The 27,537-nt window shown below is 34.1% G+C and overlaps 1 protein-coding gene across 2 annotated transcripts in view; it reads left to right on the forward strand.

The window, feature by feature from the left end:
• LOC148953644 (uncharacterized) overlaps window positions 1-27,537 on the forward strand; it is a 107,392-nt gene that overhangs the window by 38,982 nt on the left and 40,873 nt on the right. For both annotated transcript variants that reach the window (XM_089087290.1, XM_089087291.1), the window contains exon 6: window positions 10,609-10,751. In XM_089087290.1, the coding sequence (XP_088943416.1) occupies window positions 10,609-10,751 (143 nt within the window). The remainder of the gene's footprint in view (window positions 1-10,608; window positions 10,752-27,537) is intronic.

A 27,537-nucleotide genomic window follows, 5' to 3' on the forward strand; every position in this document is an offset into this window, starting at 1 on the left:
TATTTAAAAAACGTTTTTTAATAAAATAAAAAGTTGTTTTTTTATTTGTGAGGCTGTTTTAGTATGAAAGATGCTCAAATGAGTATTCATAGAAGAGTAAGATTTTCTTCTTTTTTTTTCAAATAAGAATAACCACACGAGAACAATAGCATATTCAAGTTCTGAGTGAGGCTCACTTGTGTGCCAGTTGATGCGCAACTATAGTGCCAACAGTGTATTCATACCATAGTTTAGTTAGTTGGATAGTTTTCAATATTAAAGTGTATTTTTTAAGACTGACTAGTCAAAGGAAAGAGCTAAGGCAGATTTTATTCTTAATGAAATCTCACTAAAAACATGTTTTGAGAATTTGAGTAAATTCTCAAATTAACAAGCTACCGTAAGTTGTTCTAAGATAAATTTTTTGCAGAGTTCTCAAAATATTTTCTCGAATTTCATAATTTATCAGAATATTTTCCTGAATAGTTTCAACCTTGCTCAGAAAATTAAATTCTGGCTGCTAAAGAATAGCGAGAAGAGACGAAAGAAAACAGTAAATTAAAGCTACAAAAGTCAACTTAAAACTAAAGCGAGCTAAGTTAAAGGTGACATTAAGAGTTGTAATCAACTGAAATTCTGTAAGATTAGATTCGTTAAATGTTTGGTTTTTGGACGAAGGCTGCATTGCTTTTCCATGATTGCGTTTCTTAAAACTATGGAACGACAGCCGTTCTAGCCGAGTGGTTAGCAAGCTAGAATTAGTATCCTTTGTCCATGTCGACAGCGGTTCGAGTTCTGGATTTGCCAGTTGTTTCGTCTGGAACGGGGTCAGTGGCATAATTCTGTAAGCTGAGCCAGAGTCGAAAAAGCTCTAAATGGTTACCTGGAGAAATCTGGAGGAGATAAACAGAAAGGGTTTGTGAAAGCTCAGGATGGCTGACCCCAACCCCCTATTGGACTTCCTGGCTGTAGGGCTATGAAACGGAGATCAGCACCCCTGGTAGGGACTGTGAAATCCAACGCCGTATTCTTTGCCTTTTACCTTACCTTTTCCCTTTAAAGAAAAAAAAATCTGCCTGACTAATTTATCCTATTTTTTTTATTAATGTATATGTATCAGATATCTAGCAAGAATGTGAATAGGGGGGAGTAGGTATGAAGTAGTTGACCTGACAATAATGTCAATTAGTGGCTCAGGGATGCTTGACATAAGCAGAACTGCAAAACCATCTTTTATGTGTTTATGTTGTAAAAATAATAAAAATACAGTTACAGCACATCGCAAATGGATTTGACCCTAAGTGCAGAAAATACGTCCATTTCTCTACCACGATAGTAATACATTAGTATATATGAATATTTACTTACAATATTTACAGCCATATTACTAATAGCAGTCCTCAAAGAAAAGAATAAAACTTTGATAAAAGCCAAAAAAGGAGTGACATACGGTTTATACATTCTTTTCCCTTTAGACATATCATTCAATCATTTTGAATTGTCTGTGGAGGGGTATGGCCCCTTTTGCCCCTTTACATTGATTCACTAGAACCAACGTTGAATCGGCTTGTTTTTTGGGGAAAATCCATGACTATTTCGTCGGATGGCAAAATTATATTACTTTTTCGTTCATGCCTGTCTCATGTTTGACTTTTTCTTATCAAGGTTTAAAAAAGGTATTTTTCAAACCTAGAAGGTCATTTCTGCCCCCTTCCTGCCCACTCTCCCCCGCCCGCTTCCACCCCTGAGTTCATGAGAAATGTATGTAAGAAGAAATGCTGGAGAATCTCATTTTTTCTAAGATGTTTTCTTATTCCTATCGTTTCAAGTTGCTAACTCCAGGCCAATTGAAATTTTTCAGAATACCTAGAATCAGCAGAACAGCCTGTTTTTTTCTAATGAAAAAAAAGCAAAAAAAAAAAATGATTTAAACTTACAATCAGGAAGTCAGTATGAGAAAACATGTCGTACAAAAGTTACAGAACTAAAACTTTGTTCCTTTTTTTTCATTTGAAAATATTTTTCTTTTTTCTTCACAAGAAATAAACCCCTGTTTTTTTTATTTGTTTTTTTTTCTCTTTTTTTATGTTCTAAAAAAGAAAACATAAAACGAAAAGTTAAAATATAAAAAATATAACTATTTTTCAAATTCAGTGTATGCAGTTTATATAAGCAACAATTTGCCATTGAAAACATATTTCCTAACAATTCTTTTTTCTCGCAAGTTTCTTTTGAGTGGTAAAACTAAAAAAAAAATTGAATTTTGAAACTTTAAGCCTTTACATGTTAACCCTTCCCTAAACGTAGAGTTTTCATAATTTTCAGATCAAATTTTCTTGTAGGTGCAAAAGAATGGGATAATATCTGGTGAATATAATTTTCCTTAGATGTATATACATTTACGCAGATTATGTACTACTACTATATATATATATATATATGTGTATATTATATATAACTGCTATATTTATTATATACAACTCACTCACAACAATACCGTTCTGCCTAAGGCCAACACAGTTGTGTAAGCTACTCAGTCCTAATCTGTTCAAAGCGTTGTTATAATACAAGTTCCATTTTCTGTAAATCCTTTGTTATGACATCCTCCAACCAACTTGAGGATGTCTTGAATTCTGTCTGGCCCCAGATGGATGGCCAAAAAGCACAATTTTTTGTAGTTTTTTTTTTAGTAAGTTTTAGTAACAATTTTTAGTAATCTGTCATGCTTTGTCTAAAATTTAACCTAAACATCCTAACCTTTATTTTTATATAGCTCTAGACAGTTGGACCCATTCACATCTTTCGTGAAATATTGCTTGATATAAGTCAGTCAAACTAGTGCTTAAAACCTTAGTACAACTTTCCCTCGTGTTGATGCTAGGGTGGAACTTTCATAATTTTCCTTAAACCGAACCTTGACTGGAAATAGTGCTGCAGGATGACGTTGGCGAATAGCGTCCCTCGAGAAATTTATAGCCTAGTAAAAGACACAGCAGTGCACTGGATTTTGATTGATGGGTGTTTTTTGCGGTATTTTTAGCTTTAACTTCTTCCTAGCAATGTTATTTATTATGGGCTGTCTTCGCATCGTAGCGAAATATTTATGCAGGCTATAGACTTTGACTTAAGGCTCCTGCCGAGGGTTGGGTGTAGAGAACGATGAGACCAGGTGCCTCCAGGTTGACCTATCGCTTGCCAGGCTCGCAGCTTCTGCCACCGGGATGTGTGCTTGGGTAAGGAATTCATCGGCTTTGTCTTTCCGCCTAGTGGGGGAGCGTCGTCTTGGTCGCTTCCATTCGTGTAGGGTGGGTCGAAGTCGAATACGACCCGTACTGGGGCGTCGCGGGACATGCGAAGGAGATGGCCGTGCCATTGAACAGTACGTTGGGCGAGCTGCGCCGAGAAAGGAGTTTGTGCCGTACGTGACAGGAGGGTCTGGTTGCTAACGAAGTCAGTCCAGTGCAGTCCCTCGATTCTGGGGAGATGTTTCGTCTGTGCGACATCGACGGTGATGAGGATAGATTTTGCAGCTGGCCACGTCTCCGCTCCATACAGCAGCACGGTGCTGACTGACGCATTGTAAATGCGCATTTTTGTAAAGCTGCGAATGTTTGGCTTTCGCCAGAGGCTATAGACATACGTATAAAATAATTTATGATATGTATTTAGGATCTATATAACAAGTTACGTTACGTCATATTTTACGCATATGTATATTGTACTTGTTAGTTATCCAAAAAACAGCAAAGAGAGAAAAAAACTCAATGAAAAGACAACAAACGAGAATGCGGCCAGAAGGGACAAAATTTGAAAGACTAAAACAACGCGGATGTTTCGCCTGTATTCAAACTAGGCGTTTTCAAAACAAAAGAAAACAAACAAATATAAAAAGAAACTGAAATAAACTAAAAACAAATAAAACCATCACCAATATTTATAAAATTTAATTGTCGCAACTGATCCACGTAGATCACAGAAGCTATTAGAGTTACTTCGATGAGAACTGCAAAGCAACTGATTAAAAAAGTATAAAAATTGAAATGAAGTTAGTTATTCTGTTGCGAAATACTTCTCTTATTAGCTATTAATTAAAAGAACTTTTTCCACAAAATAATTTTTTCAAATAAAAGTAAAGAACTCCATTAAACAAAAAATGAGCAAAACCAAATAATTCACTAAACATGAAACTACCATAAATCAGCATCGATAAATAAATGAAACCCAAAACGCGCAGAAATTACAATACATAACCGGGTCAAACACAAAACGAGCAGAAATTAACATAAGTTGGGCTCAAAACCCCTATGCCTTCCCAAGGCCAGAACATAATTTGCACTTCACTGAAAAAAAATACAAATGATTGTGCATTGTCAGTTTAATACACATTTACTGATATTTAGTAATAAAAATCTTAATACTATTTAATTTATTAAAGTTATAAAAGTAAGAACATTTATATTTTTTTCAGTAAAGTGCAAGTTATGTTCTGGCCTTGGGAAGGCATAGGGGTTTTGAGCCCTACTCATGCTAATTTCTGCTCGTTTTGAGTTTGACTCGGTTATTTATTGTAATTTCTGCTCGTTTTGGGTTTCATTCATTTATAGATGCTGATTTTTGATAGTTTAACGCTTGGTAGATTATTTGATTTTATTTTTTCTCATTTTTTGTTTAATAAAGTTCTTTACTTTTCTTTGAAAAACTTATTTTGTAGAAACAGTTTTTTTTAATTAATTTTTGTTCATTTTATATTGACATAGTCTTTTTAGGGTAAAAGAAAATAATACTTTAAATCTTTTCGTTTTTTTAAGAATTTATAGTTTGGCCTGCTGTTTGTATGCTGGACAAAACTTTTCAGCAATTTTTAACAATAGACACCCTTTTAAAAATCTGGACACAAACAATACTGTTTAATTTAGTCTCACACCTCCTCTTGTTGACCTGAAATGGAAAACTTGATACTATTTGCAAAAAAATCTGTTTACTTTCTTTGAATACTTGGAAGAACTTGCGCTATTATTACTTGGTTAAATTTTAAGACCAGAAGTAGCCCCAAAAGTTTGAACGTAAAACCCTCAGTCGTTCTTGGGATACTGCTGAGATACCTTATTGGGAATTAGCATTAACACAGTGCATTTTGATTTAATCTTGTGGCAACATTTAGTTTTTAAACATAAATGGGAGGGTGGGCGTGGGAGGGGGTTAGTTTCCCTCCAATCACTTTCGACTATTAAAAAGGGCATCAGCCCTTTCTATATTCAATCGAATGAGCCCTTTTCGAAGTTCAAACGATAACTCCTTTGATACAAAGTGCCCTGGTCTAAACAACAACAACAACAACAAAAAATAATACATTATATCCACATCGATCGTTACTATAAAAATGTCAAGCCTTCCAATTACTTTCGACTATTAAAAAGGGCTCTTGGCCTTTTAAATTCCAATCGAATGAGCGTTTTTTGAGTTTCTACGACAGCACTTCCTATAAGCACCTTATATGACCCCAGGGCATACATTACAACTCTTACCCTAATGGCTGCGAGGGTGGTTGTAATCCTCTAAGACCTAATTTCCAGAACTTTCAACTACGTTACACAAATGGCTATCTCAAAATTTAGATTGGATGTGTCTTAGAAAATGGTGGTCGTGAGAAGGGCTTTATTCTTTATTCAATCATTTTCAACTTTAAAAAAAGGCAATAGCCCCTTCAATTTCCAATCAAATTAGTCTTTTTGAAGTTTCTACGAAAACACTTTCAATAAAAACCGTATATGCCCCCAGGGGATAACTTACAACCCTCGCTCTGAGGGCTGGGTGGGGGTGTTGTTATCCTCACAGATCTAATTTCCAGAACTTTCTACTACGTTGAACAAAATGGATATCTGAAAATTTTGACTAAATGTGTTTGGGGGAATGGTGGGTGTGAGAGAGGGGTTAGTTACCGTCCAGTCACATTCACCTATTAAAAATGGAACTATCCCACTCAATTTCCAATTGAATGAGCCCCCTTCGAAGTTTTTACGACAAATCTATCATTAAAAACCTTATATGTCCCTGGGCATAATTCACAACCTTTGCCTTGGGGACTTTCGGGGGTTTGTCATCTTTAAATACATAATTTCTAGAACTTTCAACTACGTTGAACAAAATGGCTATCTCTAAGCTTTGATTGAATGTGTTTGGGGAAATGGAGGGCGTGAGAGGGGGGTTAATTACTCCCACTCACTTTCGACTATTAAAAAGGGCAATTTAAATTTCCAATCAAATGAGCTCCTTTTGAAATTTCTACAACAGCTTTCTATATAAACCTTATATGCCCCCAGGGCACAAAACACAACCCTTACACTAAAAGTTCTGATGGGGTTTTTATCCTAAAAGGACTAATTTCCAGAACTGTCGACTATGTTGAACAAAACGGATGTCTCAAACTTTTGATTGGACGTGTTTCGGGAAATGGTGGGCGTGAGAGGGAGGTTAATTGTCCATATCTATAAAAACTTTATATGCCCCCAGGGCATAACTTATAACCCTAGCCCTGAAGACTATGGGGAGAGTGTCCTGCTCAAAGGTATAATTTCCTGAACTTTAAACTTCGTGGAACAAAATGGCTATCAAGAAATTTTCATCGGATATGTTTGGGGAAATGGTGGGTGTCGAAGGGGTGTTTGTTGCCTTCCGATAACTTTCGACTATTAAAAAGGGCACTAGCCATTTCAATTTCCAATCCAAAGAGTCATTTTTGAAGTTTTTACGACGACGCGTTCAGTAAAAGCCTTATATGCCCCCAGGCCATAACTTACAACCCTGGCCCTGAGGGTTTTGGGGCAGTGTCCTCCTATAAAACATAATTTATATCTGGAAATCCAAAACACTGAATAAAATGGCAATCTAACAAATCGGATTGCATGACGGTGAAGAAAAGGGCAGCATAAAAGAGAATTTATTTGCCGTTCGATCACTTCAGACAGTTAAAAAGGGCAATAAACCTTTGAATTTGCAATCGAATAAGTCACTCTTCAAGTCTCAATGATAAAGATTTCACTTATATGCCCCCAGGGCATAACTTATAACCCTTGCTCTGAAGACCGTAGGGGGAGTGTCCTGTTAAAAGGTGTAACTTCCTGAAATTTAACTTCGTTGAACAAAATTGTTATCTCAAAATTTTTACTAAACGTATTTCGGGAAATGGTGGGCGTGGGCGATGTGTTCCTAGCCCTTCAATTGCTTTCACCCATTAAAAAGGGCACTAGACGTATCAATTTCTAATCAAGTGAGCCCTTTTTGAACTTTCTACGACAACGCGTTCAGTAAAAACTTAATAAGCTCCCAGGGCATGAATTGCCACCCTTGTCCTGAGGGCTGTGATGGGGTTTTCATCTTCAATGACCGAATTTCCAGAGCTTAAAAACTACGTTGAATAAAATGGCTATCTAAAAATTTTGATTGGCTGTGTTTGGAGGAATGATGGGCGTGGGGGGGGTCTAGTTGCCCTCCAATTACTTTCGACTATTAAAAAGGGTACTAGCCCTTTGATTTCTAATCGAATGAGCCTGTTTTGAAGTTTCTACGACAACGCCTTCTGTAAAAACCTTATATGCCCCCAGGCCATAACTGAAAACCCTTGCCCTGAGGGTTGTGAGGGAGTGTCCTCCTCAAAAGTATTTTTTCTATCTGGAAAATAACTACGCTGAACAAAATGGCTATATCATAGTATTGTTTGGATGTGTTTGGGGAAATAATGGGTGGGGGGGGGGGGCTAGTTACTCTCTAATCCCTTTCGACTATTATAAAGGGCATAAGCCCTTTAAACTTCCAGTTGAATCAGCTTTTTTTAAAGCTTCTATGACAACACCTTCTATAAGAGTCTTGCATGCCCCAAGGGCATAACTTAAAACCCTTGCCTTGAGGGTTGTGGGGGAGTGTCCTCAAAAACATATTTTTTATCTGGAAATCAACTACGCAGAACAAAATGGCTATCTCAAAATTTTGATTGAATGTGTTTGGGGGAATTTTGGGCGTGGGAGGGGGGACTAGTTGCATAACTTAAAACCCTTAAAACCGTGGTATTACTTAAAACCCTTGCCCTGAGGGTTGTGAGGGAGTATCCTCATCAAAAACATATTTTCTATCTGGAAATCAACTACGCTGAACAAAATGGCTATCTCAAAATTTTGATTGGATGTATTTGCGGGAATGATGGGCGTGGGGGGGGGGGCTAGTTGCCCTCCAATCACTTTCGACTATTAAAAAGGGTACCAGCTCTTTGAATTTCCAATCGAATGAGCCTGTTTTGAAGTTTCTACGACAACGCCTTCGATAAAAACCTTATATGCCCCCAGGGTATAACTTAAAGCCCTTGCACTGAGGGTTGTGGGGGAGTGTCCTCCTAAAAAACATATTTCCTGTGGGGAAATCAACTACGCTGAGCAAAATGAATATCTCAAAATTTTGATTGGATGTGTTTGGGGGAACGATTGGAGTGGGGGGGGGCTAGTTGCCCTCCAATCACTTTTGACTATTAAAAAGAGCACTTGCCACTGCAATTTCCAATTGAATGAACACTTTTCGAAGTTTCTACGACAACTCCTTCGATACGAAGTGACCGGGTGGAGAAAAAACACATTGTGCCCACATCCTTCTTTACTTAGGCAGCGCTAGTGCGCTGCTTATGATTATTCAAGCAATTTTTTCTGGTCCGGTAGGTAATCTCGTCCCCTAATGATTATGTAAAATATCAATTCTCCTTTCAACTATTGGTTCGCTTTTCAAAAGAATACCATAAATTGGGTCAATATTTAAATTTCCCGTGTCTCTATTTATTGAAAGATTAGCAAACATATGTTGTTTTTTTTAATTTCAGCCTCCTCGCCCACTGAGAAAACCCTCTTAAACCTCTCTCTCTTCTGTTGGCAAATCTTTTCATGGATTCTATTGAAACCTCCGCTGTACACAATTTTAGTCTCTCCCCTTGTTTCTGGGGCAGATTCATCGATGACGTAGTTTGCATTAGGAAACACCGTTTAGATTCCTTAGACATTTTCCGTAAATGTTTAAATAGTTTTGATAAAAATATAAATTTACAGTGGAGTTTGAAGAAAATGACAAACAACCTCTTCTTGATATCTTATTAATTAAAAGTGATTTCCATTTACTATTCTCGACATACAGAAAGCCTACGCACAATGGTAGATATTTGAATTTTCATTCGTGCCACCCTGTTTCGGTGAAACGAGGGGTTGGGATTTCACTGGCGGATAGAGCTTTCAGAATTTATTCCCAGGAATTTCTGAATTCTGAATTATGGTATTTGAAGCATATTTTATTTTTTAATAGTTACCCAATATAAAATAATAGAAAAAAGCGGGTTATTGGAGTTTCACAGTCTTCAGAATTAAATGTGTCTAAAAGTTTCATTTCTTTGCCTTATGTACCTTATGTGCCTTATGTTTCATGCCTTATGTACCTGTTTTGGGGGAGATGCTTAAACGAATTTTGCGTAAACATAATATTGATACATGTATCCAATCGATGAGACCAACAGGTAGTTTCCTTAAATCTGGGAAGGACTCAACACGGGGAAATATATTTAGTGGGGTGTATAAAATTCCTTGTTCTTGTGGGAAGGTTTATATTGGTAAAACTCACCAGCAATTTCTTGAAAGATTTTATTTCTAATGATATAGGTGTTTTCAGTGGGCGAGGGATGCTATAGAAATTGAAAAAAACATATGTTTGCTAATCTTTCGATAAATAAAGATATCGGAAATTTAAATATCGGCCCAATTTATGATATTCCTTTGAAAAATTGAACTAATAGTTGAAAAGGGAATTAAGATATTACACAATCACCAGGGAACGAAATTACCTGCTAGACCCAAAAAAAATTGCTTCAATAATAGCTAACAAGAGGATTATTTCGCAACAGAATAATTAACTTCATTTCAATTTTTATACTGTTTTACTCAGTTGCTTTGATGTTTTCATCGAAGTAACTCTAATAGCTTCTGTGACCTACGTGGATCAGTTGCGACATTTGTTTTTTATTAATATTGGTGGTGGGTTTATTCGTTTTTAGTTTTTTTTTATCTTTATTTGTTTTCTTTTGTGCCAAAGACGCCTAGTTCGCATACAGGCGAAATATCAGCGTTGTTTTAGTCTTTCATCTTTTCTCTACTGGCCGCATTCTCGTTTGCTGTCTTTTCATTGAATTTTTTTCTCTTTTTGTTGTTTTTTGTCATGGCTGGCCAGTTCGGCTTAAGAACTTTTGTTAGTTATCCAAACCACACTCAAGTTCTGGATCTAAATAAAACCGGTTTCTCTGTCTTCATTCAGAGATAATTAGCTAAGTCTCAGTGAGAAACTACTATACAGGTATATTTTAATTGAATGTTTAATACATAGAGCTGGCTAGCCTAGGTTAGATATTTAATATAATGTGTTCTGGGCGGTCTGCTTTCCTCACTTCTCTGTTGCAGTTTCCATAATTTTGTTTCTAAAGTATTATATTTTCATCATATTTTAGTATATTCAACCTGACTTAACTTCTTGAGTGTGGTCGGAATAACTAACAAGTACCTTTATATTAGCAACTTACGGTCCTTATAAAAACATAACCTACTTTTCTCCTTTCAGCCCAACATCGGAAAGTCTGTAGTAGTCAGACCATATCAGTGCAGCCATCTACAATTCTTATGTCTTCTCAAGATGAGTTCAGTAAAGATAGCGTTATTGATATTAGTGGCTTTGAAAATGGAAGCATTACATCTTCGGTAGAGGTAATAATCCAATATGTCTATATGACTTTGGAAATTGAGACCTTATTGTCTTGTTGATTATAATTTAGTATAGTTAAAAACTAACAAACAGTTACTATTTTCTAAATAGAAGATGCTTTTGTCATTTGCCTTGGTCATTCCCAAAAGATGGGTTGTCGGTTTAATGCTATCAACCTGAAATCAAAGTTCTAAGTGTGACTTAACAATTTTTGTATCACGACACCATCTGTGAAGATACCGGACATATTATGTTGTATATAGAAATTTTATTAGTTTTTCTTTCAGACGAAATTTAAATATTTTGCTGATGAACGGTTTCTCGTCATTATTGTAAAATATAATCATTAAAATGAAATTTTGAGTTTTTTTTCTGAAAACCAATGAATCTTACTCGTAAAAGTAAGTTTAATGAAATATTATGAGAGCTTCAAATAACTAGGAAAAGTGATAGCTAGAAAAGCTACCGGCATTGAAAAAAGTCAGTATAGAAACTATCTTGCCTCAATGGGATGAACATTTTTGGTCAATTTACGGTATACATTTTCCAGGAAGGGACAGGGTCTGTATTAAAAGGAATTAGGCTGGTATAAACTTGATTTTTAAAAAGTGTACCTAGTGAGTTTAGAAAATCTTTAATTAAACCCCTCCATAAGAAAGGCAATAAAAATGAGAGCGGTAATTATAGATGAATTGCACTGGTTTTTGTAGGAAGCAAATTGCTTAGTATGATGATACCTTCTAGACTCAGAAATGATAAAATAAAGTTTTAAGAGAAGAACAGTGTGGTTTTAGGAAGGGTAGCGGAAGGTGACCAAATTTTCACCCTTAGATTAATAACTGAGAAAGCAGGCCCTACCTCGTCAAATTAAGAGGCGATGTCTTTGCTAAACAGGCGGAGATGGTTGAAACTGATGGAGACTTTGAAAAATTTACACATCGCCCATCGCTCTCTTGTCTGAAGAGATAAGTCGTAACAAAGTAGGTGGACCGGAAGGTCTGTCTTTAAAGAGGGGAGGGAGTTGGAATAAACAACTTTATGTCAGACATCTTTGTCAAATATCTTTATGTCAGGTGCTTATATTTTACCTAAGTGATTTTGTTTACACTCTTACCTGATACAATAAAATCATCTACATAATTCAGATATAAAATCATGTTGACAATTTTAAGTATCTTACCTCTAGCTTTATATTTATCTGTTACAAAAACTCAACTATCTTATTTCAGAAAGCAGAGGCTATATTTTTCTACCGTAGTAATTACCTCTCACGACCCAAAGGCTTAGACAACTTGTCAAGCAGAAACAAGAAGTTTTTTTTTGGCGTTTTTCGTATTATAGAAAGCGGGAATGAACAAAATTTTTGTACAGCTTACTGTTGGAGATTGTAAGGTTGAGATGAATAGAACACGTTCTATGGATCAAGGATAACCAAAGTTTGTCCCTAATGACCAACCGTCTAGGGCCAAACGGAAGGGAGGGAATGGGGTGGGAGGATGTCGCAAGGAATAATTTAAGGGAACTAGGAACTTCTTGGGATAGTGTAAAGAAAGTGCCTTTGAATGAATTAAGCCTCCATTATTATCCCTCCATTAATTACAGTTTTCCATTAATCTTGGAACCCACTCTCACACCCTGGACTAAAAAACTCAAAAAGTTGGTTCGCATTATAGCGTGACTCCCTTTACTGAGGAGTCACATATTCTCCCTCTGTAAGATAAAATGGAATACAATGGGTTTCTTCTAAGACTGTAATGAATCAACGAAGCCCTAAAGAAAGACATATAGGGTTCACCTTAAATAGAAGGTCAAACAGAAGGTAAGATTACTGGACTTATCTTACCTTGCCTTGCTGCTGGCCTTGGCAAAAGTGTGATAGGTAATTACTACGGAGTAATTACCCATCGGATCTCATAATATTTCTTTAAGCTGACTTTTACGAGTAGGATTCTTTGGTTTTCAAAAAAAAAAGCTTAAAATTTTATTTCAATGATTATATTTTGCAATTTTTCTTGATGAGAGTTGTCTAAGCCTTTTGGTCAAATATGAAAAAGCTCAAATGCGAAAAGAAATGTCTGTTTTTTTAATATAATTTTAATTTATAATAATAATTTTAAATTATTTTTATTTTGTGAGAAGTTTTTTTTACCAAAAAGTGGAAAATGTACGGAATTTATAATTTTCTTCTTCTTAGCTAATTTAAATGTTAATTCTTAAAACGGAAAATTTAACTATTCCATTCTTTATTCGGCACGAAGTAGTTACGCTTCGGAAACTTCAACTCCCGAGAATTTATACGCGCCAAAATTCGTTTGTCGTCGGAATGTTTTACAAAATTTTCACCGTTGTTGCTTATGTTAAGTAATCCGGATTAGCTGCTAAATTATTTATGAATAGCTACTAAAACAAAAAAATGGTTTAGTTCGTTAGAAGTGCTGAGGGGTAGAATCCCTTTCCCATTCCTTTGCTATCGCTTGTCATGTGAGTTTGATTTCATATTAAAAAGTTGTGTCTAAAAGGCGTGGACGCAGCATAGCTGTATTTCACTTTAAAATTCCCCCTCCCCTTACCCTCTTATGATTGGTTGGGAAGGTTTAATTTTGTATGCACAGTTTCTAAAGACTTGGCTTGTAGGTTTGGAATGTTTTAAATAGTTTTCACACTGTGTACGTAATTTTCTGTGCGAAGTGATTAAGTTAGCTAACGTTGAGTATGACCTTACACACTGAAACAAGTCCTCTTACACTAGGCTGACGTAAAAATCTATAAAAACCGTTATATTCATAGTCTAAAATCATCACAATCGTCAATAATTGTCATAAGCAAACAATTTAAAAATTTTAATGTGGAATGGAAATTCAAGCTGTGTTCAAGCGTGAAAAATTTTCAATGGAAACCTTATTGATTTATTTTACAAATGTATTAATTGCATATCCAGAAATTCTATATTCTTTCTGCTATCTTGATTTTACTGTAACTTACCATAAACGTAGATAACGTAAAGTTCTAAATAGAATTCGAGTCTACTTAATACTGTCTATGTTGCGCTACCCTGAACTGTTCTACGGAATATTATGAGAGCGCCATTATGGTTCGCATTACCATGCCGTAACGTAAGCTATTTTGCCTAAGAATCTAGAATGGTCTATGAATGGCCAGCTAAAGATAATCAACCAATCAGAATACGAGTAAAGCTTGCGTTCTTACGGATCTTAAGTATCCCAGTGTGATTGGCCTACCTAGCCAATATGAAACTACTATCAAAGGGTTCTAGTCACTTTACGAAATTAATTTAGCTTTTTTGGGCTCCGCCCTTTCCTTGACCACTATTATTGTTTGTAAACACATAAACTTAGCTTGTTTAGCTTATGCTAGATTTAGTCAACTTCCATTGAAATATATTTTAATTTCATTAATTTTGTCGAATGAACCGTATTCATTATCTTAAATATTATTAATAAGACAAACTATAAAATTCTGACCTCAATAAAGGCTCGAATACCCTCCTCCCATGAGAATTTCCAAAAGTAATGACTGGAGAATGTACTTTTTGGATCTGTTTACCATGTTGGCATGAAAACAAGGCAACCTCAATTCTGAGCATCCTTAGTTTTAATTCTAAAGTTTTTCTTTTTGTACTTCGGTCTTATCTTTCCGTCTAGTTTGTCTGTCGTCGGTTCAATTCTTTCTGTCTTGTTCCTATCTATTATCTTTAATGCTATTTCTCATCCTATCTTTGGCTTGATCTATTTTTGATTTGATGAATAAATTGATGTTTGTCAAAAAAGTTGAAGAAAGACATTTGATAAAAATAAAAATCAAAGGCTATACACGTCATGTTAGACTGCGATAACTGTGATATCTGAGAGCGACAGATGGCCATATTTTCTTGGTTTGGAAACGTATTACATGGTTGTATTTTTGGAGAAAAAAAAACAATGTAGAAACGTCAAAAATACCTGATTTTCCGCTAGTTTCTTTACTCGCCGCACTTTCAAGTTTAGAAATCCGCTTGAAGAAATCAACAGGTGGCTTTGATAGAATACTCAATCGGGATGATCCCTTCTAACGGATGTTGGAAAAACAGAGCTTGACAAAATTATTATAGAAGAACTCGTTTCTTAATATGAAAAGTCAAGAGAGCTCTGTATGGTGTATCAGTCTTTTAACCTTTTTTGAAGTTATCCTCTATGCAAGTTTTCCCATTTCCTTTTTCTAAAAATGTGAAAGTTTGAGTGCTGAAGGTTTGGGGAAGGGTTTGCCTATCGGGTGTTAAGAGTTTCTATATTCTATTAACATATATTAAAGACCAGAAGCCATAAAAAATAAAGTGTATTAAAGGAATCTCCGATGTCCTTTTTTCCATTTTTATTTACCACCTTTCAACTCCACACACTCTGATTTTTACTTGTTGATTTTTTTTTTGTGGGGGATTTCTTATTGACTTTTTGAGTTTATAAAGTTTTTCCCCCACATTGATTTCAATTGACAGAACTTTATTGTTGGTCCCTTTTGAGTTTGTTAATTTTACACTTTTTTATTGCACTGTGTTTGTTGTTGTTTTCTTTTCTTCTGTGATAAGAAATGAAAGTTAGGGATTTTTTGTTTCCGAAATCCATCTTGATCATGAAATGACAAAACAAATAAGAGTTCCAAATAAGGACAGGTCCTTTTATTAGTGAAACAAAAATATATACAAAGGCTCTAGATATTTCGATGACATAGTGGGTCATCATTATCAGTAGAGGCACTAACGCATGAAAACAAACTATATTTATAGTTTTTTATTATATAGTTTATTATAGTTATTAACATAAATACGACGTCTGTATTTTTTGCCTGACCACACTGCCTTTTCTATGACGAAATCAATAAGAGTTACAAATAAGGATAGCTTCTTTTATTAGACAGTGAAACAAGAATATATACAAAGGCTCTAGATATTTGGATGACATGATGGGTCATCATTATCAGTAGAGGTACTAACGCATGAAAACAAACTATATTTATAGTTTGTTATTATAGATTTTATTATAGTTATTAGCATATATACGACGTCTGTATTTTTTGCCTGACCACACTGCCTTTTCTATGACGAAATCAATAAGAGTTCCAATTAGGGATAGGTCCTATTATTAGACAGTGAAACAAAAATATCTACAAAGGTTCTAGATATTTTGATGACATAGTGGGTCATCATTATCAGTAGAGGTACTAACGCATGGAAACAAACTATATTTATAGTTTGTTATTGTATAGTTTATTATAGTTATTAACATATATACGACGTCTGTATTTTTTGCCTGACCACACTGCCTTTTCTATGACGAAATCAATAAGAGTTCCAAATAAGGATAGGTCCTTTTATTAGACAGTGAAACAAAAATATTTACAAAGGCTCTAGATATTTCGAAGACATAGTGAGTCATCATTATCAGTAGAGGTACTAACGCATGAAAACAAACTATATTTATAGTTTGTTATTATATAGTTTATTATAGTTATTAACATATATACGACGTCTGTATTTTTTGCCTGATCACACTGCCTTTTCTATGACGAAATCAATAAGAGTTCCAAATAAGGCTAGATCCTTTTATTAGACAGTGAAACAAAAATATATACAAAGGCTCTAGATATTTCGATGACATAGTGGGTCATCATTATCAGTAGAGGTACTAACGCATGGAAATAAACTATATTTATAGTTTGTTATTATATAGTTTGTTATAGTTATTAACATATATACGACATCTGTATTTTTTGCCTGACCACACTGCCTTTTCTATGACGAAATTAATAAGAGTTCCAAATAGGGATAGGTCCTTTTATTAGACAGTGAAACAAAAATATATACAAAGGCTCTAGATATTTCGATGACATAGTGGGTCATCATTATCAGTAGAGGTACTAACGCATGGAAACAAACTATATTTATAGTTTGTTATTATATAGTTTATTATAGTTATTAACATATATACGACGTCTGTATTTTTTGCCTGACCACACTGCCTTTTCTATGACGAAATCAATAAGAGTTCCAAATAGGGATAGGTCCTTCTATTAGACAGTGAAACAAAAATATATAAAAAGGCTCTAGATATTTCGATGACATAGTGGGTCATCATTATCAGTAGAGGCACTAACGCATGAAAACAAACTATATTTATAGTTTGTTATTGTATAGTTTATTATAGTTATTAACATGTATAAGACGTTTGTATTTTTGCCTGACCACATTGCCTTTTCTATGACGAAATCAATAAGAGTTCCAAATAGGTATAGGTCCTTTTATTAGACAGTGAAACAAAAATATATACAAAGGCTCTAGATATTTGGATGATATAGTGGGTTATCATTATCAGTAGAGGTACTAACGCATGAAAACAAACTATATTTATAGTTTGTTATTATATAGTTTATTATAGTTATTAACATATATACGACGTCTGTATTTTTTGCCTGACCACACTGCCTTTTCTATGACGAAATCAATAAGAGTTCCAAATAAGGATAGGTTCTTTTATTAGACAGTGAAACAAAAATATATACAAAGGCTCTAGATATTTGGATGACATGATGGGTCATCATTATCAGTAGAGGTACTAACGCCTGAAAACAAACTATATTTAGAGTTTGTTATTATATAGTTTATTATAGTTATTAACATATATACGACGTTTTTATTTTTTGCCTGATCATACTGCCTTTGCTATGACGAAATCAATAAGAGCTCCAAATAAGGATTGGTCCTTTCATTAGAGAGTGAAACAAAAATATATACAAAGGCTCTAGATATTTGGATGATATAGTGGGTTATCATTATCAGTAGAGGTACTAACGTATGAAAACAAACTATATTTATAGTTTGTTATTGTATAGTTTATTATAGTTATTAACATATATACGACGTCTGTATTTTTTGCCTGACCACACTGCCTTTTCTATCACGAAATCAATAAGCGTTCCAAATAAGGATAGGTCCTTTTATTAGACAGTGAAACAAAAATCAAACAGTTCGTGGTAACGAACTGTAAGTAAGGAGCGACCCGGCTCAATGGTAACCGAAACTCTAAAAAACGGGATTTTGATACCAATAGATACATCAAAGGAATCAGATTTTAATTCTGATTTCAAATATATAAGTTTCATTAAGTTTAATCTAACCCATCAAAAATTACGTGCCTGAGAAAATTTGGCTGATTTTCGAAAAAAGGGGGAAAGACCCCCTAAAAGTTATAGAACGTTAATGAAAATCACAACATTATCTTCAGCGTATCAGATAACCCTACTGTAAAGGTTTCAAGCTTCTATTTACAAAAATGTGGAATTTTGCATTTTTTGCCAGAAGAAATATCACGGATGCGTGTTTATTTGTTTGTTTGTGTTTTTGTTTTTTTTTTTTCCCAGGAATGATTGTATTAACCTAGTGGCCTTAGGAAATCGAGATTTGGCTCATTCGAATGGAGATTAGAAGTTCTAGTACTCTTTTTAAGTAACCAAGGAAATAGAGGGCAACGAGCCCTCCTCGCATGCTCATTTTTTTCCCGACATCACCTAATCAAGATTTTGAAAGTACCATTTTTTTTAGTATAGTTAAAAATATGATAAATATGTCTTTTAGGATGACTTGATCCCCCAAAGTCCCCAGGGGGAGGGCTGAAAGTTATGAACTTTACTCACTGTTAACATATAGTATTGGTTATTGGGAAGTATACAGACTTTTTCCGAGGAGAGTTTTTCTGGTAGGTGGGGGACGGAGCGGGACGGGGGCTATATGGAAGGATCTGTCCATGAAGCCAGATCACAAGGCGGACGGGACATGGCAAAGAAGGGGGCGCCGGATTTCCCAGCATTATTAAAGAAAAAGATCAGGAATTAAATAAAAAAAAACAAGTTTTTCAACTGATCCACTGATTGTGATTAAGAGGTCATTTTTAAAGAACTGGAAAAAATTCGAACATAGTTTAAAGAGCAGGGTATTGACTAGGGGGCGAACCCTCTAATATACGTGTTAAAAATTAATGAATATAGAAGTTCGTTACGTAAGTTAATTCTAAGTTACGTATATTTATTACTAATAAAAACGTTCGTAAATAAAATTAAACAAGTTTCGAGAAAGCCATTTAACCAAATATAATATGCAAATTTTGTTTTAATTATTCATGTACGGTGAGCCAAAATCAAAACCTGCATTAATTCAAAAACGTTCAAAAATTAAATAAAAAAAACAAGTTTTTTAACTGAAAGTAAGGAACGACGTTAAAACTTAAAACGAACAGAAATTATTCCGTATATGAAGGGGGCTGTCCCCTCCTCAACGCCTCGCTCTTTACGCTAAAGTTTGACTTTCTCACAACTCTATTTTTTTAAACAATAAAAAAACTTTAGCGTAAAGAGCGAGGCGTTGAGGAGGGGACAGCCCCTTCATATACGGAATAATTTCTGTTCGTTTTAAGTTTTAACGTCGTTCCTTACTTTCAGTTAAAAAAACTTGTTTTTTTTATTATATACAAAGGCTCTAGATATTTGGATGACATGGTGGGTCATCATTATCAGTAGAGGTACTAACGCATGAAAACAAACTATATTTATAGTTTGTTATTATATAGTTTATTATAGTTATTAACATATATACGACGTCTGTATTTGTTGCCTGACCACACTGCCTTTTCTATGACGAAATCAATAAGAGTTACAAATAAGGATAGCTTCTTTTATTAGACAGTGAAACAAGAATATATACAAAGGCTCTAGATATTTGGATGACATGATGGGTTATCATTATCAGTAGAGGTACTAACGCATGGAAACAAACTATATTTATAGTTTGTTATTATAGATTTTATTATAGTTATTAGCATATATACGACGTCTGTATTTTTTGCCTGATCACACTGCCTTTTCTATGACGAAATCAAAAAGAGTTCCAAATAGGGATAAGTCCTTTTATTAGAGAGTGAAACAAAAATATATACAAAGGCTCTAGATATTTCGATGACATAGTGGGTCATCATTATCAGTAGAGGTACTAACGCATGGAAACAAACTATATTTATAGTTTGTTATTGTATAGTTTATTATAGTTATTAACATATATACGACGTCTGTATTTTTTGCCTGACCATACTGCCTTTTCTATGACGAAATCAATAAGAGTTCCAAATAGGGATAGGTCCTTTTATTAGACAGTGAAACAAAAATATATAAAAAGGCTCTAGATATTTCTATGACATAGTGGGTCATCATTATCAGTAGAGGTACTAACGCATGAAAACAAACTATATTTATAGTTTGTTATTATATAGTTTATTATAGTTATTAACATATATACGACGTCTGTATTTTTTGCCTGACCACACTGCCTTTTCTATGACGAAATCAATAAGAGTTCCATATAGGGATAGGTCCTTTTATTAGACAGTGAAACAAAAATATATACAAAGGCTCTAGATATTTGGATGACATAATGGGTCATCATTATCAGTAGAGGTACTAACGTATGAAAACAAACTATATTTATAGTTTGTTATTATATAGTTTATTATAGTTATTAACATATATATGACGTCTGTATTGTTTGCCTGACCACACTGCCTTTTCTATGACGAAATCAAAAAGATTTCCAAATAGGGATTGGTCCTTTCATTAGACATTGAAACAAAAATATATACAAAGGCTCTAGATATTTCGATGGCATAGTGGGTTATCATTATCAGTAGAGGTGGTAACGCATGAAAACAAACTAAATTTATAGTTTGTTATTATATAGTTTATTATAGTTATTAACATATATACGACGTCTGTATTTTTTGCCTGACCACACTGCCTTTACTATGACGAAATCAAAAAGAGTTCCAAATAGGAATAGGTCCTTTCATTAGACAGTGAAACAAAATTATATACAAAGGCTCTAGATATTTCGATGACATAGTGGGTCATCATTATCAGTAGAGGTACTAACGCATGAAAACAAACTAAATTTATTGTTTGTTATTATATAGTTTATTATAGTTATTAACATATATACGACGTCTGTATTTTTTGCCTGATCACACTGCCTTTTCTATGACGAAATCAATAAGAGTTCCAAATAGGGATAGGTCCTTTTATTAGACATTGAAACAAAAATATATACAAAGGCTCTAGATATTTGGATGACATAATGGGTCATCATTATCAGTAGAGGTACTAACGCATGGAAACAAACTATATTTATAGTTTGTTATTATATAGTTTATTATAGTTATCAAACAGTTCGTGGTAACGAACTGTAAGTAAGGAGCGACCCGGCTCAATGGTAACCGAAACTCTAGAAAACGGGTTATTGATACCAATAGATATATCAAATGAATCAGATTTCAATGCTGATTTCAAATATATAACTTTCATCAAGTTTAGTGCTACCCATCAAAAGTTACGTTCCTGAGAAAATTTGGCTGATTTTCAAAAAAAGGGGGGAACACCCCCTAAAAGTTATAGAACCTTAATGAAAATCACACCATCATATTCAGCGTATCAGAGAACCCTACTGTAGAGGTTTCAAGCTCCTATCTACAAAAATGTGGAATTTTCCATTTTTTGCCAGAAGAAAGATCACGGATGCGTGTTTATTTGTGTGTTTGTTTGTTTGTTTGTTTTTTTTTTTCCCCAGGGGTGATCGTATCGACCCAGTGGTCCTAGAATATCGTGGGAGGGATCATTGGAACGTAAATTAAAATTTCTGCTGCCCTTTTTTAGTGACCAAAAAAAATGGAGGGCAACTATGCCTCCTCCCACCCTCATTTTTTTCCCGAAGTCACCCGATCAAAATTTTGAGATAGCCATTTTGTTCAGCATTGTCGAAAATATGATAAATATGTCTGTTAGGATTACTTAATCCCCCGAAATTCCCAGGGGGAGGGCTAAAAGTTATGAACTTTACCAAATGTTAAAATATAGTATTGGTTATTGGGAAGTATACAGATGTTTTCTGGAGGTTTTTTTTCTGGTTGGGGGTGGGATGGGTGGGTCGGTGGTTATGTTGGAGGATCTGTTCATGAAGGAAGTTTTCATGGGGGAAGGGAAATTGCCATGAAGGGGGCGCCGGACTTGCCAGCATTATTTATTGGATATTTTGAAGTATACAACCATTTTCAGGAAGGATTTTTTCTGGAGGGGGGCTAGAGGAGGGGTTACTCTGGAGAATATTTCCGTGGAGGATGTTTCTTTGGGGTAAGGGACATTTCTATGAAGGGGGCGCCGGATTTCCAAGCGTTATTTAAGAAACGATCAGAAATTAAATAAAAAAAAACAAGTTTTTTCAACTGAAATGTAAGAAGGAATATTAGAACTTAAAACGAACAGAAATTATAACGTATGTGAGGGGTTCTCCCCCAAGTCAGTACCTCGCTCTTTACGCTACAGTTTTTTTTTAGTGCTTTCAAAAGAGCTATCTATTCTAATTAAACGGCCTTTGTGATTCAAAATTTTTTTTAACTTTTAACGTAAAGAGCGTGGTATTGACTAAGGGGAGAACCCCTTCATATAAGTAATAACATATACGTAATAAAAAAAACAATAAAAAAACAAGCGATACGGCTCAATAGTAATCGAAACTTTTAAAAACGAAATTTTGATGTCAATAAATGTATCAAAAGAATGTGTTTATAATGCTGATCCTAAATATATAAATTTTATTAAGTTTAGTATTACTCATCAAAGGCTACGAGCCTGAGAAAATTTACTCGATTTTTTAAAGAGGGGAAACATCCCCTACAAGTGAAAGAATTTTAATGAAAATCACACCGTCAGATTCAGCGTATCAGAAAACCCTATTACATAGGTTTCAAGCTCATATCTGCAAAAATCTGCAACTTTGTATTTTTTGCCAGAAGAAAAATATACGAATATAGAAGTTAGTTACGTAAGTTAATTTGTAAAGACATCCATTTAGCAAAAGAAAAGTAAAATTTTTATACAAATAAAAGCTGCATTAACTAAAAAACGATCAGAAATTAAATAAAAAAAACAAGTTTTTTAAACTGAAAGTAAGGAGCGACATTAAAACTTAAAACGAACTGCCTTTTCTATGACGAAATCAAAAAGAGTTCCAAATAGGGATAGGTCCTTTTATTAGACAGTGAAACAAAAATATATACAAAGGCTCTAGATATTTCGATGACATAGTGGGTCATCATTATCAGTAGAGGTACTAACGTATGGAAACAAACTATATTTATAGTTTGTTATTATATAGTTTATTATAGTTATTAACATATATATGACGTCTGTATTGTTTGCCTGACCACACTGCCTTTTCTATCACGAAATCAATAAGAGTTCCAAATAGGGATAGGTCCTTTTATTAGACAGTGAAACAAAAATATATACAAAGGCTCTAGATATTTCGATGACATAGTGGATCATCATTATCAGTAGAGGTACTAACGCATGAAAACAAACTATTTTTATAGTTTGTTATTATATAGTTTATTATAGTTATTAACATATATACGACGTCTGTATTTTTTGCCTGACCACACTGCCTTTTCTATGACGAAATCAATAAGAGTTCGAAATAAGAATAGGTCCTTTTATTAGACAGTGAAACAAAAATATATAAAAAGGCTCTGGATATTTTGATGACATAGTGGGTTATCATTATCAGTAGAGGTACTAACGCATGAAAACAAACTAAATTTATAGTTTGTTATTATATAGTTTATTATAGTTATTAACATATATACGACGTCTGTATTTTTTGCCTGACCACAATGCCTTTTCTATGACGAAATCAATAAGAGTTCCATATAGGGATAGGTCCTTTTATTAGACAGTGAAACAAAAATATATACAAAGGCTCTAGATATTTGGATGACATAATGGGTCATCATTATCAGTAGAGGTACTAACGCATGGAAACAAACTATATTTATAGTTTGTTATTATATAGTTTATTATAGTTATCAAACAGTTCGTGGTAACGAACTGTAAGTAAGGAGCGACCCGGCTCAATGGTAACCGAAACTCTAGAAAACGGGTTATTGATACCAATAGATATATCAAAAGAATCAAATTTCCATGCTGATTTCAAATATATAACTGTCATCAAGTTTAGTGCTAACCATCACAAGTTACGCGCCTTAGAAAGTTTGGCTGATTTTCAAAAAAAGGGTGAAATACCCTCTGAAAATTATTAAACCTTCATAAAAATCACACCATCATATTAAGCGTAAAAGGTAACACTACCGTAGAGGTTTCAAGCTCATATCTGCAAAAATTTGGAATTTTGCTTTTTTTCTCAGAAGGAAAGATCACGGATGCGTTTTTATTTGTTTGTTTGTTTGTTTTTTTTTTTCCCCAGGGGTGATCGTATCGACCCAGTGGTCCTAGAATATCGTGGGAGGGCTCATTGGAACAGAAATTAAAAGTTTTAGTGCCCTTTCTAAGTGACCAAAAATTTGGAGGGCAACTAGGCCCCCTCCCACGCTTTTTTTCCCAAAGTCACCCGATCAAAATTTTGAGATAGCCATTTTGTTCAGCATGGTCGAAAATATGATAAATATGTATTTTAGGATGACTTAATTCCCCGAAATTCCCAGGGGGAGGGCTAAAAGTTATGAACTTTACCCAATGTTAACATATAGTATTGGTTTTTGGTAAGTATACAGAAGTTTTCTGGTGTTTTTTTTTTCGGGTTGGGGGAGGGACGGGTGGGTCAGTGGTTATGTTGGAGGATCTGTTCATGAAGGAAGTTTTCATGGGGGAAGGGAAATTGCCATGAAGGGGGCGCCAGACTTGCCAGCATTATTTATTGGATATTGGGAAGTATACAACCATTTTCAGGAAGGATTTTTTCTGGAGGGGGGGCTAGAGGAGGGGGTTACTCTGGAGAATATTTCCGTAGAGGATGTTTCTTTGGGGTAAGGGACATTTCTATGAAGGGGGCGCCGGATTTCCAAGCTTTATTTAAAAAACGAGCAGAAATTAAATAAAAAAAAACAAGTTTTTTCAACTGAAATGTAAGAAGGAATATTAGAACTTAAAACGAACAGAAATTATAACGTATGTGAGGGGGTTCTCCCCCAAGTCAGTACCTCGCTCTTTACGCTACAGTTTTTTTTTAGTGCTTTCAAAAGAGCTATCTATTCTAATTAAACGGCCTTTGTGATTCAAAATTTTTTTTAACTTTTAACGTAAAGAGCGTGGTATTGACTAAGGGGAGAACCCCTTCATATAAGTAATAACATATACGTAATAAAAAAAACAATAAAAAAACAAGCGATACGGCTCAATAGTAATCGAAACTTTTAAAAACGAAATTTTGATGTCAATAAATGTATCAAAAGAATGTGTTTATAATGCTGATCCTAAATATATAAATTTTATTAAGTTTAGTATTACTCATCAAAGGCTACGAGCCTGAGAAAATTTACCCGATTTTTTAAAGAGGGGGGAAACATCCCCTACAAGTGAAAGAATTTTAATGAAAATTACACCGTCAGATTCAGCGTATCAGAAAACCCTATTACCTAGGTTTGAAGCTCATATCTGCAAAAATCTGCAACTTTGTATTTTTTGTCAGAAGAAAAATATACGAATATAGAAGTTAGTTACGTAAGTTAATTTGTAAAGACATCCATTTAGCAAAAGAAAAGTAAAATTTTTATGCAAATAAAAGCTGCATTAACTAAAAAACGATCAGAAATTAAATAAAAAAAACAAGTTTTTTAAACTGAAAGTAAGGAGCGACATTAAAACTTAAAACGAACTGCCTTTTCTATGACGAAATCAAAAAGAGTTCCAAATAGGGATAGGTCCTTTTATTAGACAGTGAAACAAAAATATATACAAAGGCTCTGGATATTTTGATGGCATAGTGGGTTATCATTATCAGTAGAGGTACTAACGAATGAAAACAAACTATATTTATAGTTTGTTATTATATAGTTTATTATAGTTATTAACATATATACGACGTCTGTATTTTTTGCCTGACCACACTGCCTTTGCTATGACGAAATCAATAAGAGTTCCAAATAGGGATTGGTCCTTTCATTAGACAGTGAAACAAAAATATATACAAAGGCTCTAGATATTTCGATGACATAGTGGGTTATCATTATCAGTAGAGGTACTAACGACTGAAAACAAACTATATTTATTGTTTGTTATTGTATAGTTTATTATAGTTATTAACATATATACGACGTCTGTATTTTTTGCCTGATCATACTGCCTTTTCTATGACGAAATCAATAAGAGTTCCAAATAGGAATAGGTCCTTTTATTAGACAGTGAAACAAAAATATATACAAAGGCTCTAGATATTTCGATGACACAGTCGGTTATCATCATCAGTAGAGGTACTAACGCATGAAAACAAACTATATTTATAGTTTGATATTATATAGTTTATTATAGTTATTAACATATATACGACGTCTGTATTTTTTGCCTGACCACACTGCCTTTTCTATGACGAAATCAATAAGAGTTCCAAATAAGGATAGGTCCTTTTATTAGACAGTGAAACAAAAATATAAACAAAGGCTCTAGATATTTGGATGACATAATGGGTCAGCATTATCAGTAGAGGTACTAACGTATGGAAACAAACTATATTTATAGTTTGTTATTATATAGTTTATTATAGTTATTAACATATATACGACGTCTGTATTTTTTGCCTGACCACACTGCCTTTTCTATCACGAAATCAATAAGAGTTCCAAATAGGGATAGGTCCTTTTATTAGACATTGAAACAAAAATATATACAAAGGCTCTGGATATTTTGATGGCATAGTGGGTTATCATTATCAGTAGAGGTACTAACGAATGGAAACAAACTATATTTATAGTTTGTTATTATAGATTTTATTATAGTTATTAGCATATATACGACGTCTGTATTTTTTGCCTGACCACACTGCCTTTTCTATGACGAAATCAATAAGAGTTACAAATAAGGATAGGTCCTTTTATTAGACAGTGAAACAAGAATATATACAAAGGCTCTAGATATTTGGATGACATAATGGGTCATCATTATCAGTAGAGGTATTAACGCATGAAAACAAACCATATTTATAGTTTGTTATTATAGATTTTATTATAGTTATTAACATATATACGACGTCTGTATTTGTTGCCTGACCACACTGCCTTTTCTATGACGAAATCAATAAGAGTTCCAAATAAGGATAGCTCCTTTTATTAGACAGTGAAACAAGAATATATACAAAGGCTCTAGATATTTGGATGACATAATGGGTCATCATTATCAGTAGAGGTACTAACGCATGAAAACAAACCATATTTATAGTTTGTTATTATATAGTTTATTATAGTTATTAACATATATACGACGTCTTTATTTTTTGCCTGACCACACTGCCTTTTCTATGACGAAATCAATAAGAGTTCCAATTAGGGATAGGTCCTATTATTAGACAGTGAAACAAAAATATATACAAAGGCTCTAGATATTTCGATGATATAGTGGGTCATCATTATCAGTAGAGGTACTAACGCATGGAAACAAACTATATTTATAGTTTGTTATTATATAGTTTATTATAGTTATTAACATATATACGACGTCTGTATTTTTTGCCTGACCACACTGCCTTTTCTATGACGAAATCAATAAGAGTTCCAAATAAGGATAGGTCCTTTTATTAGACAGTGAAACAAAAATATTTACAAAGGCTCTAGATATTTCGAAGACATAGTGGGTCATCATTATCAGTAGAGGTACTAACGCATGAAAACAAACTATATTTATAGTTTGTTATTATATAGT

This window comes from Artemia sp. Qi Xiang Cuo, chromosome 3, assembly GCF_049724085.1.
Source record: "Artemia sp. Qi Xiang Cuo chromosome 3, ASM4972408v1, whole genome shotgun sequence".
NCBI classification, from domain to species: Eukaryota; Metazoa; Arthropoda; class Branchiopoda; order Anostraca; family Artemiidae; genus Artemia; species Artemia sp. Qi Xiang Cuo.